This window comes from Myotis myotis, unplaced genomic scaffold (assembly GCF_014108235.1).
Source record: "Myotis myotis isolate mMyoMyo1 unplaced genomic scaffold, mMyoMyo1.p scaffold_m19_p_3, whole genome shotgun sequence".
In the NCBI taxonomy this organism is placed as follows: domain Eukaryota; kingdom Metazoa; phylum Chordata; class Mammalia; order Chiroptera; family Vespertilionidae; genus Myotis; species Myotis myotis.
In genome coordinates this window covers 56283421-56299465 of record NW_023416335.1, presented here as the reverse complement: position 1 = coordinate 56299465, position 16045 = coordinate 56283421, and the positions used below count along the sequence as shown (strand labels likewise).

The window sequence follows — 16045 nt, the reverse complement described above, 5'->3', positions numbered from 1 at the left end:
GAAGTCCAAGAGGCATGGCTCAGTGGTTGAGTGTTGATTTATGAACCAACAGGTCATGGTTCAATTCCCAGTCAGGGCACATGTTTGGGTTGTGGCCTCCATCCCCAGTTGGGGGTGGGCAGGAGGCAACCAATCAATGATTCTCTTTCATCATTGATGTTTCTATCTCTCTCTCTCCTTTCCTCTCTCCCTCTCCCTTCTCTAAGTAAAAACATATTTTTTTAAAAAAAGATGAATGGGAAAATACTTTTTTCCTCCAGAAAAAAAAGGAAAAAGATGATAACTGATTTTAATTGATATCCAGCATGAACATTATTTATCTCCTTTACCACCCTCAATATTTCTTAGCCAATTGTGGATGGAAAGCAAAATGTATTTAATTTCTTCAAGGGGTCAATGGGGGAAAAAGAGGGATATATGTAGTACTTTCACAATAAAGATTTAATTAAAAATTATAAAGAATGTTCTATGACTATTGTTTTGTAATGCTTATTTTAATGTAACAAAATGTTATAGAAAATGTTTTAAAAGTTATTTATTTCCTTAGAATTCTATCTTGGCAATATAAAATATATTAGAAGATACAAGTTTTTTAATAATATCTGCAATTTTCCAATGGTTCAGCCAAAAAAATTACACAGAATGCTTTAGATAACACTCTTAAATTTCTTATAGGTTAAGAATCATTCAAAAAAAATTAGAGAAAAAAGAGTACTTATTTATAGGTAAACATAGGACTTTTTTTGCCTTAATTTTAGTCTTTTTTGTGAAACACATAATGATTTGGTAAATATATTTACTGATATAGAAGAATAAGCACTAAGCTAAATATGTCTCCATTTGACAGTTTTACTGCTTCAATATAAAAGATATTTTAGAAAACCTACCTGGCTGAGTTTTTCCATCTGGGCTACCAAAAGGGGAAAACGGTGAACTAGTGTTGAGTCATTCTCTGTGCTAACTTGTTTAACAATTGATCGTAGTAGTACTTCTCCATCATAAGCAATAGGAAAGATAGAAGTCAGTTTAACAGAGGTGTGACACAGAGCTGACATAACAGCTGCTAGGAGTCGACTACTTGATGTCTTGAAGTTTGCTTCTTGAATGTCCTTTTAAAAACAAAAATATGTAACCACTAAAAAAAATACTGCATCAATATAATCCAAGTTTCTGGATATACAAATGGGAAACACCATTTTAAATCATACCAAAATTTTCTTGAGTTCAATCATTGTAATTGTGTTGTTACAGAATAATATTACACCAATACTTTTAAACACTTGTTTAATTTACTACCCAACGACAATGGAAAATTATTAAATATGGTCAAGAAAAATCAACTCCTGTTCTCTAGTAAATGAGCTAATATATATTTCTGTATCTTCAGAATCACAGTTATGTCCAGCAGTATTCTCAAAGACATAAAAAAGGCCCCAATTAGTATATATCTGAGGCATTTCCAGTAACAAGCACTGAAACTACTTTCCTCAAATAAATTAAATTGTAATTCTATGCTCCTATAACATTTCACTAATGTTAACATCTCACTAAGATCACAAAATTATGCCATCACATTGCACAGTTTATTCAGGAAAAGTAGTAGCAAACATGTAAAATTTTAAAACAAAGATTTAAAGAGTTATCTGCACAGGATATCCTAATTCACAAAGGAATTTGTGTACGCACTGCACACATTACTTAGTTCATTAAACACGTGTCACAAAGACAGGCTAAAAATAAAACAATATTCTAAATGTTAAACCAATATTTGTCAAAGTCAGTCTACTCAGCAGCATTTATCTATGCAAGGTAAGTGCTAGAGATCTGCCACATAACATTGTACCTACAGATAACAATATTGTACTTGCACACTCAATATGTGTTGAGAGGGTACATCTTATGTTAAGTGTCCTTACCACAATAACACTTTTTAAAAATGCCAAGAAAAATAAGGTCAGTATCTAAATGGCTAAATAAAATAAAAACGAAGTTGCCCACCGAGATGTCATTACTAGAATACCTTTCCACTAGGCTAGGATACCCTGGTGATTGATGTCAGTGAATTTCTTTTTTGTGGGAGGGGTGAGCTTGAGAGGGGGCTCTATAACTTCCAGTACAATGTTGAGTAGGAGTGGTGAGAATAGATACCTTGTATATTGTTCCCAAATTTAGGGAAACAATAAATATTTCACCATTAATTTTTATGTTAGCTGTAGATATTCTTTATTAGATTTAGAAAGTTCCCTTAAATCCTAGTTTGCTGAATTTTTATCGCTGAATAAAATTTTGTTAAATACTATTTTCAATCTGCAGTTGGGAATCTGCATATTTGAAGTGCTGACCTAAGTTACATGCAATTTTCCATTGTGTGGGTGGTCAGCCCACCTAACCTTCATATTGTTCAAGGGTCAACTCTACTTTTTCTGCATCTATGGAGAGGATCATATAATTTTCCCCCTTTACTTAGTTAATATGGTGAATTACAATGAATTCTGAATATTAATCTACCCTTGCATTTCTGAGATAAACCTCACTTGGTATGATACATTTTTTATATTGTTCGATTTGATTTGATAATATTTTTAAGAACTTTTCCATCTATGTTTCTGAGTAATATTTGTCTATCCTAATATTTTAGATAACACTCTTAAATTTCTTATAGGTTAAGAATCATTCAAAAAATTTAATATCTTTGTCAAGTTTTGGTATCAGGATAAAGCTAACTTGATGAATTAGTTGGGAAGTGTTGCCTCCTATATTTTCTGAAAGAGTTTGTAAAAGATTGTTATTATTTCTCTCTTATATGTTTAAAAGAATTCTCCAATGACAATATCTAGGCCTGGAATTTTCTTTGTATTAGTCTTTGATAATGAATTCAATTTTTAACGGATATAAGGCAATTCAGATTTTCTCTTTCTTATTGCACAAGACTTGCTTAAGTTATATTTTTCAAGAATTTTTTTATTCAAAGTTATAATTTATTGGTATAAACTTGTTCATAATATTCCCTTTTTATCATTTTGATATCTGTTGGATCTATAGTGATATTTCCTCTCTTATTCCTGATAATGGTATTTTATGTTTTTTCTTTCTCTTGTCTCTCAATCAGACTTTCTAAGAGTTTTAAAATTTTGTTACATTTTCAAAGAACCAACTTTTGACTTTATTAATTTTCTCTATTTACTATTTTACAAATTTCTGTCCTTACCTTTATTTCCTTCCTTTCTCTTTGTTACTTTCTTCTTTCTTTGGATTTGATTTGCTTTTCTTTCTGGCTTAAGGTAGAAACTAAGATCATTGGTTTTAAACCTTTCTTTGTATACTAACTAGTAAGCATGTAAAAGCATACATTTCCTCTATAAGTAATGTTATAGCTACTTCTTACAAATTTTTATGTTATATTTTTATCTTTTAGTGTGAAATATTTTTTAATTTACTTGGATTTCTTCTTTGATTTATTGGTTTTTAAAAATGTGTCTATTTTCCAAATATTTGGTGCTTTTCTTGATATATTTTGCTATTTATTTCTAATTTAATTCTATTGTGCTCTGAAAGCATTTCCCTTAAAATTTTAATATTATGTTTACCAAGACATTTTATGACTTACCATCTCATCTATGATCTATCTTTGTAAATATTATGTATATAGTTGGAAAGAATATGTATATTGCATTTGCATATTCTGCTTCTTAAATGTCACTTAGACCAAGGGGGTTGATAGTACTGTTCAAATCCCTATAAACCTACTGATTTTTTTTTGTCTAGTTGTTCTATAAATTACTGAAGAAGCAGTATTGAAGTCTCCAACTATCAATGTGAATTTTTCTATTTTTCCCTGTAGTTTTATAACTGTTTTGCCTCAGATGGTTTGAAACTGTGACTTGGGGCATATGCATTTATGAGGGTTGTGGTTTCCTTATGAGGGAACGGATGTCAATGTGCAAGTTCACTCACAGCTTTCTCTCCTGACAGTTTTGCAGATATGGAGTGGTGGGGGCTGCCCTTCTAGTACTGTACTGGCTCTCACATATTCACTCACTATTGTTCTCTCTCTCTCTCTCTCTCTCTCTCTCTCTCTCTCTCTCACACACACACACACAGGTTTAAAGAGCAAGTCAGCAACTGCACATTGTGCCTGCCAATTTTATAACTAAAAATAATAATAAAGCAAATAGAAAAATATTTTTTGAACATTGATTATTAAATCTCACATACCAAACTGATTTCCTGATTTACCTTTTATAAAAGTTAAAAGACTGAGGCAACTGATATTTATTATCGTGAAGAGTACTTATTAAGTAAGTATACCATACTTACTTTATATCAATTAACATTTTATAAACTTAAATTACCTGATCCAAACAATTCAGCAGATCACAGAGGCAAGCCCACTGCAAGGCAGGGGTTGGGTAGAAGGAATGGAAGCAGGCAGTAAAGGTGTTATGACACTCCTGAAGGACAGCTTCCAGGAGACTCAAGGGTTGACTGAGATATCCTTGAGGATCATTATCCAACTTTACCATGCAGTGATCAACTCCTTCTGATAAGATTTTCCTTAACAAAGTTCTGGTTTTTCCAATACATTCTGCTAATTTGCTAGTTTCTTCTACAACTGCTTTTCCTGTAGCTTTAAGGAAAAATAGGCTGCTAATTGAATAGAATAATAAATATGCATGAAAACATTCAATATAATTCATGTAATTTCCCATATAACTAAAAATCATAAGTACTCATAACCAAGAAAGGAAACAATTTAGAAATTAAGTATGGTCCAAATTTGTTTCTTTTTAAAACCTATATAGAAAAATAAACAAAACACTGGTTTCAGCATGTAAATCCAAATCAGTTGTTCAAAAATTTCTATTTGACAGAACCTGTTTAAAAAACCACTTTATTAAGAGTATTTAATTTTAGTCCAACATGATTTTTTGTTATCAGAATGACATGTATTTTATTCTTTACAAGCATTCCAGCAAGCTGACTTTCTCCCCTCTTTTAAGAAGCAAGATGAGGCAGTTAGGGCTTTTTTTAAATTGAATTTATTGGAGTGACATTGGTTAATAAAATTATATAGGTTTCAGGTGTACAATTCTATAATATATCATCTGTATATTGTATTGTGTGTTCACCAAGGGATCTTAAACTCTTGGCGATCCCTACATAAACCTTCTCAATTCTCACATATTTTCTCCTCAAAGACATTTAAAAAAAAGGTCATACCTGACACTGGGTAAATTTCACAGGTATAGACACGCAGTAACCTCAGACAACAGGTACCCACAAAGCGCAGTCTCTCCAAATCTAGAAGGGTAGCTGTAAACTGGAATCCTTTTAATCCTCTAAGTTCTTCAACTCCTAAGACTAAGGTGGTCCAGCTCCAGTGAAGAATACTCAACAATGACTCAAAACATTCCTAATCCAAAACATGAAGAATTAGATACAAATTAGTCCAAATTATACTATAAGATGAATCAAATCAAAAGCTTTATTTGAACTTGACATTTTTTGTTGGTTTTGGTAGACCAATTAAAAGACATCTTATTAGTTCATTCATTAAATTACCATTAGGAGCACCTCTGAAGCTTGACAAAAATAGTAAAGTAGTTAGGCATCTATAAAACAACATTCTTTAATATTTTCTTATTTAAAAATACATTTCTAAGTTTCTCTGCTACCAACCTATCTAGTTTGTCATATAAGTAAAGAAATAAAAGAAAATCACTTATAAATATATTAGAGGCCTGGTGCACAAATTTGTGCATGGATGGGGTCTGGCCAGGCTGCCCCAATCGGGGCCCATCGGGCTGGGCTGGCTTGGGGGAGGGAACATGGGTGCTTGGCTGGCCAGCCCCACCCCCGATCAAGGTGGAGGGGTAGATCAAGGGCATGGCCAGTGGGGGGGGGCGGCGGCGGCGGCGTGGGCAGTTGGCCAGTCAGCCCCGCCCCTGATTGGGGTGCGGGGGGCAATCGGGAGCGGGGCTGGCTGGGGTTAAACTCCTGGTCAAGGGGACAATTTGCATATCAGCCTTTTATTATATAGGATGTTTACTTGAAAGGAAAATTACACTCTACAATTTCAAGGTAGTAATGTGTAAATAAACCCAAAGTATTTTAACACTTAAATAATTTTTAATATAATAAACCATTTTAGCATATCAACAACATAAAAAGCTTATTTTATATCCACCTATTAAATTTTACAATACAACCTAAGCCAATTCTTGATAAACAAGTTAATAGAAGATAAAAATTGACTATAAAAATAATAAAAATTCTTACTTGGATATTTTTAAAATTCCAAAATATGGGTTTGGGGGGTTGAGCATTCCTGTAGTTCTAGTTGGTCTGCAGGTTTTATCATGCTTACATGATAATGGATACTAGATGAATTTTAAAGAAAAGCACTTATTCTCTCACTCCCACCAAATTCTCATCCTCTCGTATAGTAATACCAAGAATAAGAGTTTATACCTTAACTTTTAAAGAAATGATTTATAAGTTTCCTATATAAAGATTTCAATTACCTAATAACCATAAAACCACTCATACATAAATACAAAAAAATTACTAAGCACAAAATAAAAGATCACTAAAAAACACTCACAACAGAATCAAAGATACTTATTTGAATCAAAAGATACCAAACTGACCATAATACTAAAAGGATCCAAGTTACCAAGTAGCAAAATTCTTGTGCTCTTTTATTCAAAGCACATTCTCTGTAAACTGTCCTATCTCTTTTGGAAGGCTAATGCGGCATAATATACCAAATTTTAAATGACACTTCCAGTAGAAATGTTGACATAAATGCATAAGTAATTTGAAAGACATACGTATGAATATAATAGTAAAAATGAGAAATAAACAGTCCTTTGATAGGAATAAAGTCCAATAATTTAGAATACAGAGGGTCTTCAAATAATGTCATTTCATTCAATATCATTTCTTTTAACATTCATGAGATGTGCAGGAGCTTAGCTCTTGTTTTTATCAATTAGCCTATGGTAAAATTGGTTTCATTATTCATCATTTAGCTTAAGGTGCAGAACCTATTATCAATAACATTAAGTGAGGACTTACTGTACAACCATATTATAGAATATGATGCAAACATTAGAAAAGATTAAAATAGGGCCAAATGTGTCCACAGCATCCAGAGGTCCTCTAACTGTGGCCCGCGGAAAACATTTATCCGGCCCGCCGGGTGTTTTTGCCACCGCTGCCTGTTGCTTAGCAGCCAACTAGTTTTTTTTTAAACTATAGTCCGGCCCTCTAACGGTCTGAGGGACAGTGAACTGGCCCCCCGTTTAAAAAGTTTGAGGACCCCTGGTACTATGAAATTTTTAAAAAGGAAAATGCAAAACCTGAAGTATGATCAAACATAAATAAGAAGGTTCACAGCATATTGTATATGCAGAATAATAAATATGTGTATGTATAAAAATACAGTCTGGAAGAATATACATCAAAATGTAAATAGTAGTTATATATAGTAATAACAGGGTGATTATAGGGGGAAGTTTAATATACATTTGGCTTGGTTTTATTCCTACTCTACCCTATTTCACAAGGGATATGTATTAATTTTGTTTTAAAAAATTAATAAAAAAGAAGAAAAGCATTTCTCAAAGCCTTTTACTAATAGAACAGATTACCAGCTACATTGGTAAATCACAGTCATATAGTGCCTTACAATTTAAAAAGAATTTTTGTATCCCTTATGTCATTAAAATTCATAATGATGCTGTGACATATTTATGCAGATAAGTTGTGTAAGCATCCACAACTAATAAATGAAAGAGCAAGACTTCCTGAACATACCATATTTCAATTACATCATGCTGACTTTCCATTCTACAAAGGTAGCCCCAATAGCATGTTGTATCTTTAAATGTAGAATGGTGATGTCAAGTAGTTCAATAAAGTCCCTAGAGTTAGATATGAGACTTCTATTTCCTAAGGCAATAAAATAAAACTTTTTGGTCAACACCACCCTTAAGTTATCCTTCACTTTCTAACTCTTTCAGCATATATATTCATTCATACATGCTTTATCAGAAAATTGACCAGTTATTTCAGAAATAGCAAGACATGTTAAAATCAGTCACAATCTCTATTTTCCCATTATTTAAAGTGCATGCTATTAGGCCTAGACTGTCAATGCCAATACAAAAACAAATCTGAGTTCATAAAGCTTATTGCTATGCTGAAATAACAACTGAGATGAGTGGCTAAATGCTAAAGCATCAAAATGAAACTGAGCATTGAACAGAAAAGCTGAAATTTTAAAAATGGCTCACCACTGAGACAGTTCTTGCAAAAGATCTCTTTAAAATGTGTACCGGTTCACTTGTTTGCTGTTTGCCTTTTGAAGCGCTGCCATCACTAGTTGGAAGTCTGAAGGTAGCAGACAAACATAAATTTATGCTGCAAAGGCCAATGACATTTTTCTGTTCATAATACACATTTTTGCAATAATAAAAAATTGAATTATGTATTTAAATATTTTTGTTAGGTAAAATTACAATATGGGGCTTTTAAAAAACATTTTCCAATGCTAAGCAAAATTTTTAGCATCTGAGCATTTCAGCATTTAAATCCCACATTTGTAAGACTGGGCAGTAAAGAATCTCTTACTAGACAATATATGTAACCTATGCTCTGTAGTAATGCCACTACTAAATTCTACTATTTAAAAGTTATTCAACAAGTGTACCCAGAAGTCACCCAGCAACTTGTTATGTTCATAATACTACATATTACAAATAGTAACTATAATAAAGAGCATAAAAATAAACAAAAATCCCTTCTTGGGTAAATTAAGTTTATACATATCCAGATTCTTGAAGTGATTACTAGAAAGGAAGATATAGGAGACAGAGAATCACTGTTCTAGAAGTACTTCCTTTGATTTTTACTACATAAAGAATGACATTTTTTAGTGAGGTTTTATATCTATTTGCATACTTTATTCTAAAAATTATTGCAGTAAATGTCTCCAAGTAGGTGGAGACATACGCCTCCATATATGTGTCAATTACCATAATGTAATTAAAACTCTTACATATTGGTAAAATACAATAAATATTATACATAAGCAAGTTATTATTTAATATATCAAGCAAAGGTAAAAATTTTCAGCAGTAAGGGATTTTCCAATTCACTGCATCACAAGATGAGCAAGAAAACATAAGACTGTAGCAAATAAATCAGGCCTACTCCAAAGTCTCCATCTAACACCATAATTTAATTTCTCTAAGACAAATTTTATTAGTTTACAACATTCTGAAACTGGTAAAATAATAAAGACATTAAAAATACAGGGTGGGATAAAAGTAGGTTTTCAGTTGTTCATATGGAAAATAATAATTAATAAATAATGCAAGATAAACTCTGTTTCACATACAACTGTAAACCTACATCTGCCCTGCCCTGTGTAAGTCATTAAAATGTTACTGGCATAATATGAATAATCTGAGTTATGAGGTAAAATTTAAAATTAAGCTTGATGCAGAAAATATTTTAAAATATACAAAACATTAAATGATTTTGTTAAATGCACCCATATTTCTATTATATTAAAATGTTCTGAATGCTTCAAATGTGTATATATTTTATGGTGATCCTAGTTCATTATAGCAAAACAATAAACCTTATTAATTAACAATAAGTATGCTAAATACCTGTATAGTAATTGAGGTATCTGACCAGCATTAACATCTGTACCATTATTTGATTTCTTTGAACTCTTAAATTGGAAAACAACCCTAAGAAGAGAAAAAATAACAATGATATCAAAACCAACATGGTTCAGGATTAATTAAAAGTAATAATTCAACAATGTTCCCCCAACATTTTATTAACACCATACCATTTCATACTACTGAAGCTTTGCAATTAATAAACTGTTTTTCATAAGCACTGTCAAATTTTATAGCACGTATATATTTCTTTTTTTTATGGTTTCCAAACTCCTCACTATCATTGTCACTTTCCTCAATATAATTTCTAATTTAGTAATGTAACACCCAGAAATATACACAAATGCCACCTGACAAGAGCTAAAAATTGCAGTGCCGTTATCTCCCTTTACTGTCTAGACCAGTGATGGCGAACCTATGACACGCGTGTCAGAGGTGACACGCGAACTCATTTTTTTGGTTGATTTTTCTTTGTTAAATGACATTTAAACATATAAAATAAATATCAAAAACATAAGTCTTTGTTTTACTATGGTTGCAAATATCAAAAAGTTTCTATATGTGACATGGCACCAGAGTTAAGTTAGGGTTTTTCAAAATGCTGACACGCCGAGCTCAAAAGGTTCGCCATCACTGGTCTAGACTTTAATTTGGCATAAGATTATATGAATTTAATTTTAGAAGTCATATTATCCTCTAGCCTTACTAAGATTTTATCCTACCAAAAAAATTTCTGAGATTTCTAAACAATATTCCACTAGCAAAAATGAGAGCTGCTTAAGGAACACTTAAACATTCCACTTACCCATCATCTGTGGTGATAGAAGCTTGTCCATGAGATCCACAGTCACTGCTGGGTCCTGACACTCGAGCCCAGGCTACGTACCACCACCCAGCTTGCAGAAGAACTGGTTCATCAAACATCATTGCGTATTTTTCTCTGCGAAAAAAAAAAAAAATAGTGAGTCAAAAACAATGCCTTTGCATTTCCACTACAAACATTTGTTTTTAAAATCCTTTATAAATAAAACATGAAATCCATTGCATTATAAGACCTGTGTCAAGTATTTAAAACCCTTTATTTAAAAATGCCTAGACAAGAACACAAATAATATTTACTTGTGTTGTGGTCATAACATGACATTTCTTCCTCCTCCATCTTGAATTCTAAAACTTGCTTAAGTGCTATAAAACTTTTATATTAAAATAAGACCAAATTTTTAAAAATTATTTTAAAAAAAACACCCAGTAAAGTCGACTACTCCCTCCAAGTGTGTTATAATTAAGCAGATATTATATGCATGACGTTAGAGTATACAGTTGATCTGAATTATGGCCCAGTATGTCTATTTGACACTATATATATAATGTTAAGTAGTAAGTAATTGTATCGCATCAATAGAACGTTAGCATATTGTGTTTTCTAAGCAATGCATAAAAATAAAGTGTGCAAAATGTATGTATAATATTTTCATCTTATCTTCAATGTAGAAATAATATTATTTTTAATGCAGCATTGTTAAAAGCAACACATTATCTAATATATAATTTAATTTCTCAAGTATGTGATCACTGATTACTTAAAACTTCCTGTTAAAATTATGTTTACTTATTTATAATGAATTTTTCACATTAAGTATCTGAAAGGACTTCACTGAATAATGAAGAAATCATTACCTAGCAGCACAGTCATAAGCCAGCACATCAGTCTCTGCAAGAAGGTCTCCATCAGTTTCATGATCTCCTCCATCAGGACCCAACTCAAACAGCTGGGGAAAGGGGAAAAACATACTGTGCTCAATCTTTCGTCACATAAATCTGCTGAATAATATGCTCATAATTTTGCATGTGTCAATATTTTCTGGACACTACAAAATGTGAAAAATCAGAGTACCTATTTTTAAACGTTATTAAGTAAAATACACAGACATATATAATTAAGTCAAGAAACACATACCATGACTTACAGTCTATATTAATCGATTTTCCTTCCTTATATATTCATCTATTTAAAGTCAAGTGCTCCAAATAGTTCTGTACCAAATATAAACCTCTGAAGGAGAGAAGTTTATAATTTGAAAGAGAGCACTCAACCAAAGTATATATCTAAGTGAGGTTGAATCTTGCTTCAACATTTACTAGCTGAGAGATCCTAGGAACCAGTTTTCTTATCCATAAAAAAGAGATGGATACTAACACAGCCTACTTCTATAATAACTGTGAAAATTAAATGGAATAATATTTGTGGAAAAATGCTCAGAAAAATGCCCAGCAAAAAAGGCTAGAAAATGTTAGCTATGGAGAGAGAGAGGAATAATAGAAAATAAAAATCCTTAAAAACATAAGTAATGAAAAAACAGTTCAAAATAATATGGCATGGGAAAAGGAGAGATGAAGAGTGTGAATAAAATGGTTGTAAAAAAAGGAGAGGACACAGAGTTTCTGAAAAGGAATAAAAGAGAAGATATCAAATTAGCAAAGGTTATGAGATCAAGTAAAAATAGAGAATTATAAGGAAGAGTTTATTTTTTTAATGAACTAATACATATAAAAAACTCCCTATTTCTCTGAAGAATTATAGCAGGCAAACTATAAGAAAGGTGGATAAAATACTCAGAAGGAAAAAAAGGAGTATTAAAATTTACTGCACAATTATTGTGTGCATGTCTTGATTTTTCAATTATATGCTAATTAGAGGCCTGACGCACAAATCTGTGCACAGGTACGATTCCTAGGCCTGGCCTGCAATCTTCCCCAGCTACCTGTAGCTGGCCCCACCCCCTGCCGCCACCCACCCCTGGTTCCCAGTTTTCCATTGGGTGATTGGAGCCAGGGGGAGGAACCAAGAGGTCAGCCGTTCCACCCACTTGCCGGCCCCACCCCACACCGCCACCCTCCCCGGATCCCCATTTGCCATTGGGCAATCGGAGCTTGACGGCTGGGGGAAGGGACTAAGAAGTCAGCCGTTCCTGCCTGCTCACCGGCCCTGCCCCCTGTGTGTGGGGCGACTAGTGGGGTGGGGGCTTTGGCCTGGCACCACCCAGGTCCCCTGCCATCCACCCCCGGTTCCATGTTTACCATTGGGCGATCAGAACCTACTGGCCAGGGAAAGGGACCGAAAGGTGATCAGTGTGCCTCACAGTGACTGGTTGAGTGGTTGTTCTGATCATTCTGCTGTTAGGGTCAATTTGCATATTACCCTTTTTATTATATAGGATAGAGGCCCAGTGCATGGGTGGGGGCTGGCCGGCCTGCCCTGATGGGGGCGCTGGATTGGGGTTGGAGTCCTTGCTGAAGGGCGGGGCTGGCAGGAGCAAGGGGCTGCCCGCACCCCCGGTCAGGGTGGGGGTCCCCGCTGGGGCACCAGGGACCGGGGATGGTTTGCCAGCCAGCCATGCCCCCGATTGGGGTGGGGTCCCTCCTGGGGGGCGGGGCTGGCTGGGGCAAGGGACAGTGGTCATTCTGGTCTCTGGTCATTCCGCCATTTCGGTTGCTGGGCTTTTATTATATAGGACTCTTTGAAATCCATCTTCAGCGCAGATCTTAATCTCCATAGTCCAATGATATCCCCCAGCAGCTCCATCTTACTCATTCTGAAGTGACTCATCTCTCCCTCCTCCTGCCTTCAACGTTCTGATAAATGGCACTATCATTCTTTGCTAGTTACTGAGAGAAGAGCCCTGGAATGCTCCCTTTTTCTATACCTCTCTACCATCACTATGTCCACTCTATTCCTGGTACCAAAGTGGTTGGTTCACCCATATCCACTGGTTCTTGCTAGAATAGCTCAACAAGTAATTAGTCTTATCTCCTTTCTCTCCTTGCTCTAACCCATATTCCACAAAGCTGAGGATTTCTTCTTTTAATGTTTTAAAATGAACAATTGATCAGCATACTTCCTTAAAGTTATGTAGCAGTTTCTCATTTCTGTCTTTGCAGCATGATATAAAACTCCTTAATAAGTCGCCCCAACCTGGCTCCCTTGCTTATTTTTAACAAACCTCTTTGAATACATACAGTTCTAGGAACTGGGCATACAGGGGTGAATGATACAAACAAAAAATGGGGGTTGGAAATGCAAGTACCCTCTTAAAGGGCCAAGCCACAAAATCTGGTTTGTAGCTGCTCACCTTGGGCTCTGGCAGAGGGAGGGCAGAGTGGAATGGAGCGGTGTGAGCAAAAGCCAGAGTTGGAGAGTCTGGGGTTAGAACTCAGAAGGCAGACACCCTGATTTCTTGTGCTGAGTCATTCTTCATACTGCAAAGGACACCTTTCTCTAGAGACCTTTACCATCCAGGCAGTTTTGCCTGAGGGGGAAGCAATTGCTCCACCCTATTGGAAACACCTTTGCCCCACCCTGTGGAGTTTCTGAGGCCCAGTAAGAGACTGAGAATAACAACCAGCCTGCAGGCAGATGCAATTTCCCCACCCTGTTGGAAAACCTCTTGCTCCACCCTGTGGTGGATAGCCTCAGGCTAATCAAAACTGAGTAACAATCAGAAAACAGAGAGATGTGGATCTCTGGAGGCTTTGAGTTTTTGCCTGATCTAATTGAGGGCTAGGGGCTAGGAAAAGCAGATCCTGGTGCACATATTGGTCCTTTCCAAAAGTTTCCAGTCCCAGCTGACAGAGCCACAACTGTGAATTGCTGATAGATCCAAAAAAGGTACTCAGGGCCAGTCACAAACAGTGTATGACACTGTCCTGCACTAGAGATTGGGATCCATAGCAGATCTATCTAATACACAGACACAAACTCAAACAGGCAGCCAAAATGGGGAGACAAAAAAACAAGCCCCAAATGGAAGAACAAGAAAATTCTCTAGAAGAAGAGCTAAAGGAAATAGAGATAAGAACTTTAACAGATACAGAGTTTAGAATAATGATAGCAAGGATGCTCAATAGCATGAGAAAAGATATGGTAACAAATAAAAGCCCAGTCAGGAATGAAGAATGACATAGCACTAATAAAGAATACATTGGAAGGAATACACAGCAGATTAGGGGAAGTCAAGGATTATATCAGAGAATTTGGAAACAGGGTAGAGAAAATCACTCAATCAGAGAACCAAAAAGAGAAAAAAAAAACAATAAAAAAAAAACAGGAGGACAGCTTAAGGGAGCTGTGGGACACCAAGAAATATACCAATATTTGCACCAGAGAAGTACCAAGAGATGAAGAAATTGAGCAAGGGCTAGAGAACCTGTTTGAAGAAATAATGGCAGAAAACATCCCAAACCTGGTGAAGAAAAATGTCACACAAGTCTAGGAGGCAAAGAGTCCCAAACAAGAAGAGCCCAAACAGATCTATGCCCAGACACATCATAATTAAAATGCCAAAAATTAAAGACAGAGAGGGAATCTTAAAGGCAGGAAAAGAAAAGCAGTTGGTTACCTACAAAGGAGCTCCTATAAGGTTATAAGTGATTTCTCATCAGAAACTCTACAGGCCAGAAGGGAATGGCATGAAGTATTCAAGGAAATGAAAAGCAAGTATCTGAAACCAACATTACTATATCCAGCAAGGCTATTAAAAAAAATCATCTTCCACTTATTTGATCCCTTCTTACTTAACTTTTAAGTTTTTAATGAATGACTTAGTATTATTGTAGAGAAGATTTTAGTAGTATATAAAGTATTAATACTTATAGATTTTACCAGTTTCTGCAAGTCCTTTTTAAACGAAAGCAATATGAAAAGAATGAACCAAGTCAAAACATCTTTAAACAAAAAAGGTAACAGTGTCAATGAACTGCTTACCTTAATTTTAGCAGTATATTCTCCTCTACCACCAAACAGACCAAGACCACCAAGTAAAATGTCAGTGTCAGCACTAAAACGTATAGCTTCTACTGAATGAGCAGAGTAACCCCAGCCCCCTCCATGACCTAAAAAAAAAAAAGACGATTCATGTTTTAAAATAGTCAGACATATTTCAGTTAGAAGACAATATCTCCTAAATGTAAATATACATACTTTCAAACCTGTTCACTACACTATAATCTTCTTTGGAGTAAACCTTCATTACTGCTTGAGTCTCCTCCTCCGTACTTGCAACACCCATTTTTAAATCCTGCATAGTTGCCAAGGTATCAAGACAACCTAAAAACAAGTAAGTAAGCATTCAATTCCTTGAAGTTATAATCTCCCATTATATTAATGAGATGAGATACTATAGGGGATAAATTAAAATAATAAACTGTAAGTGTGCTCAACAAATGTATTCAAAGCGTTGAACAGCATTTCATGGACATATGCAATGAATAAACACTCTCCATTGGGTCATTATTATATTTAAAAATACATGGTATGACAATTTACTGCACAAAATCGTATCTCTGAA

At 34.7% G+C, this 16045-nt stretch overlaps 1 protein-coding gene across 10 annotated transcripts in view; it reads right to left on the bottom strand.

Annotated features, from left to right (window-relative positions):
• MYCBP2 (MYC binding protein 2) overlaps window positions 1-16045 on the bottom strand; it is a 300098-nt gene that overhangs the window by 144374 nt on the left and 139679 nt on the right. For all 10 annotated transcript variants that reach the window (XM_036296929.1, XM_036296926.1, XM_036296920.1 and 7 more), the window contains 9 exons: window positions 15679-15804; window positions 15463-15590; window positions 11379-11470; window positions 10507-10641; window positions 9684-9767; window positions 8301-8397; window positions 5221-5413; window positions 4353-4627; window positions 888-1109 (listed from right to left, as the gene is read on the bottom strand). In XM_036296929.1, the coding sequence (XP_036152822.1) occupies window positions 888-1109; window positions 4353-4627; window positions 5221-5413; window positions 8301-8397; window positions 9684-9767; window positions 10507-10641; window positions 11379-11470; window positions 15463-15590; window positions 15679-15804 (1352 nt within the window). The remainder of the gene's footprint in view (window positions 1-887; window positions 1110-4352; window positions 4628-5220; window positions 5414-8300; window positions 8398-9683; window positions 9768-10506; window positions 10642-11378; window positions 11471-15462; window positions 15591-15678; window positions 15805-16045) is intronic.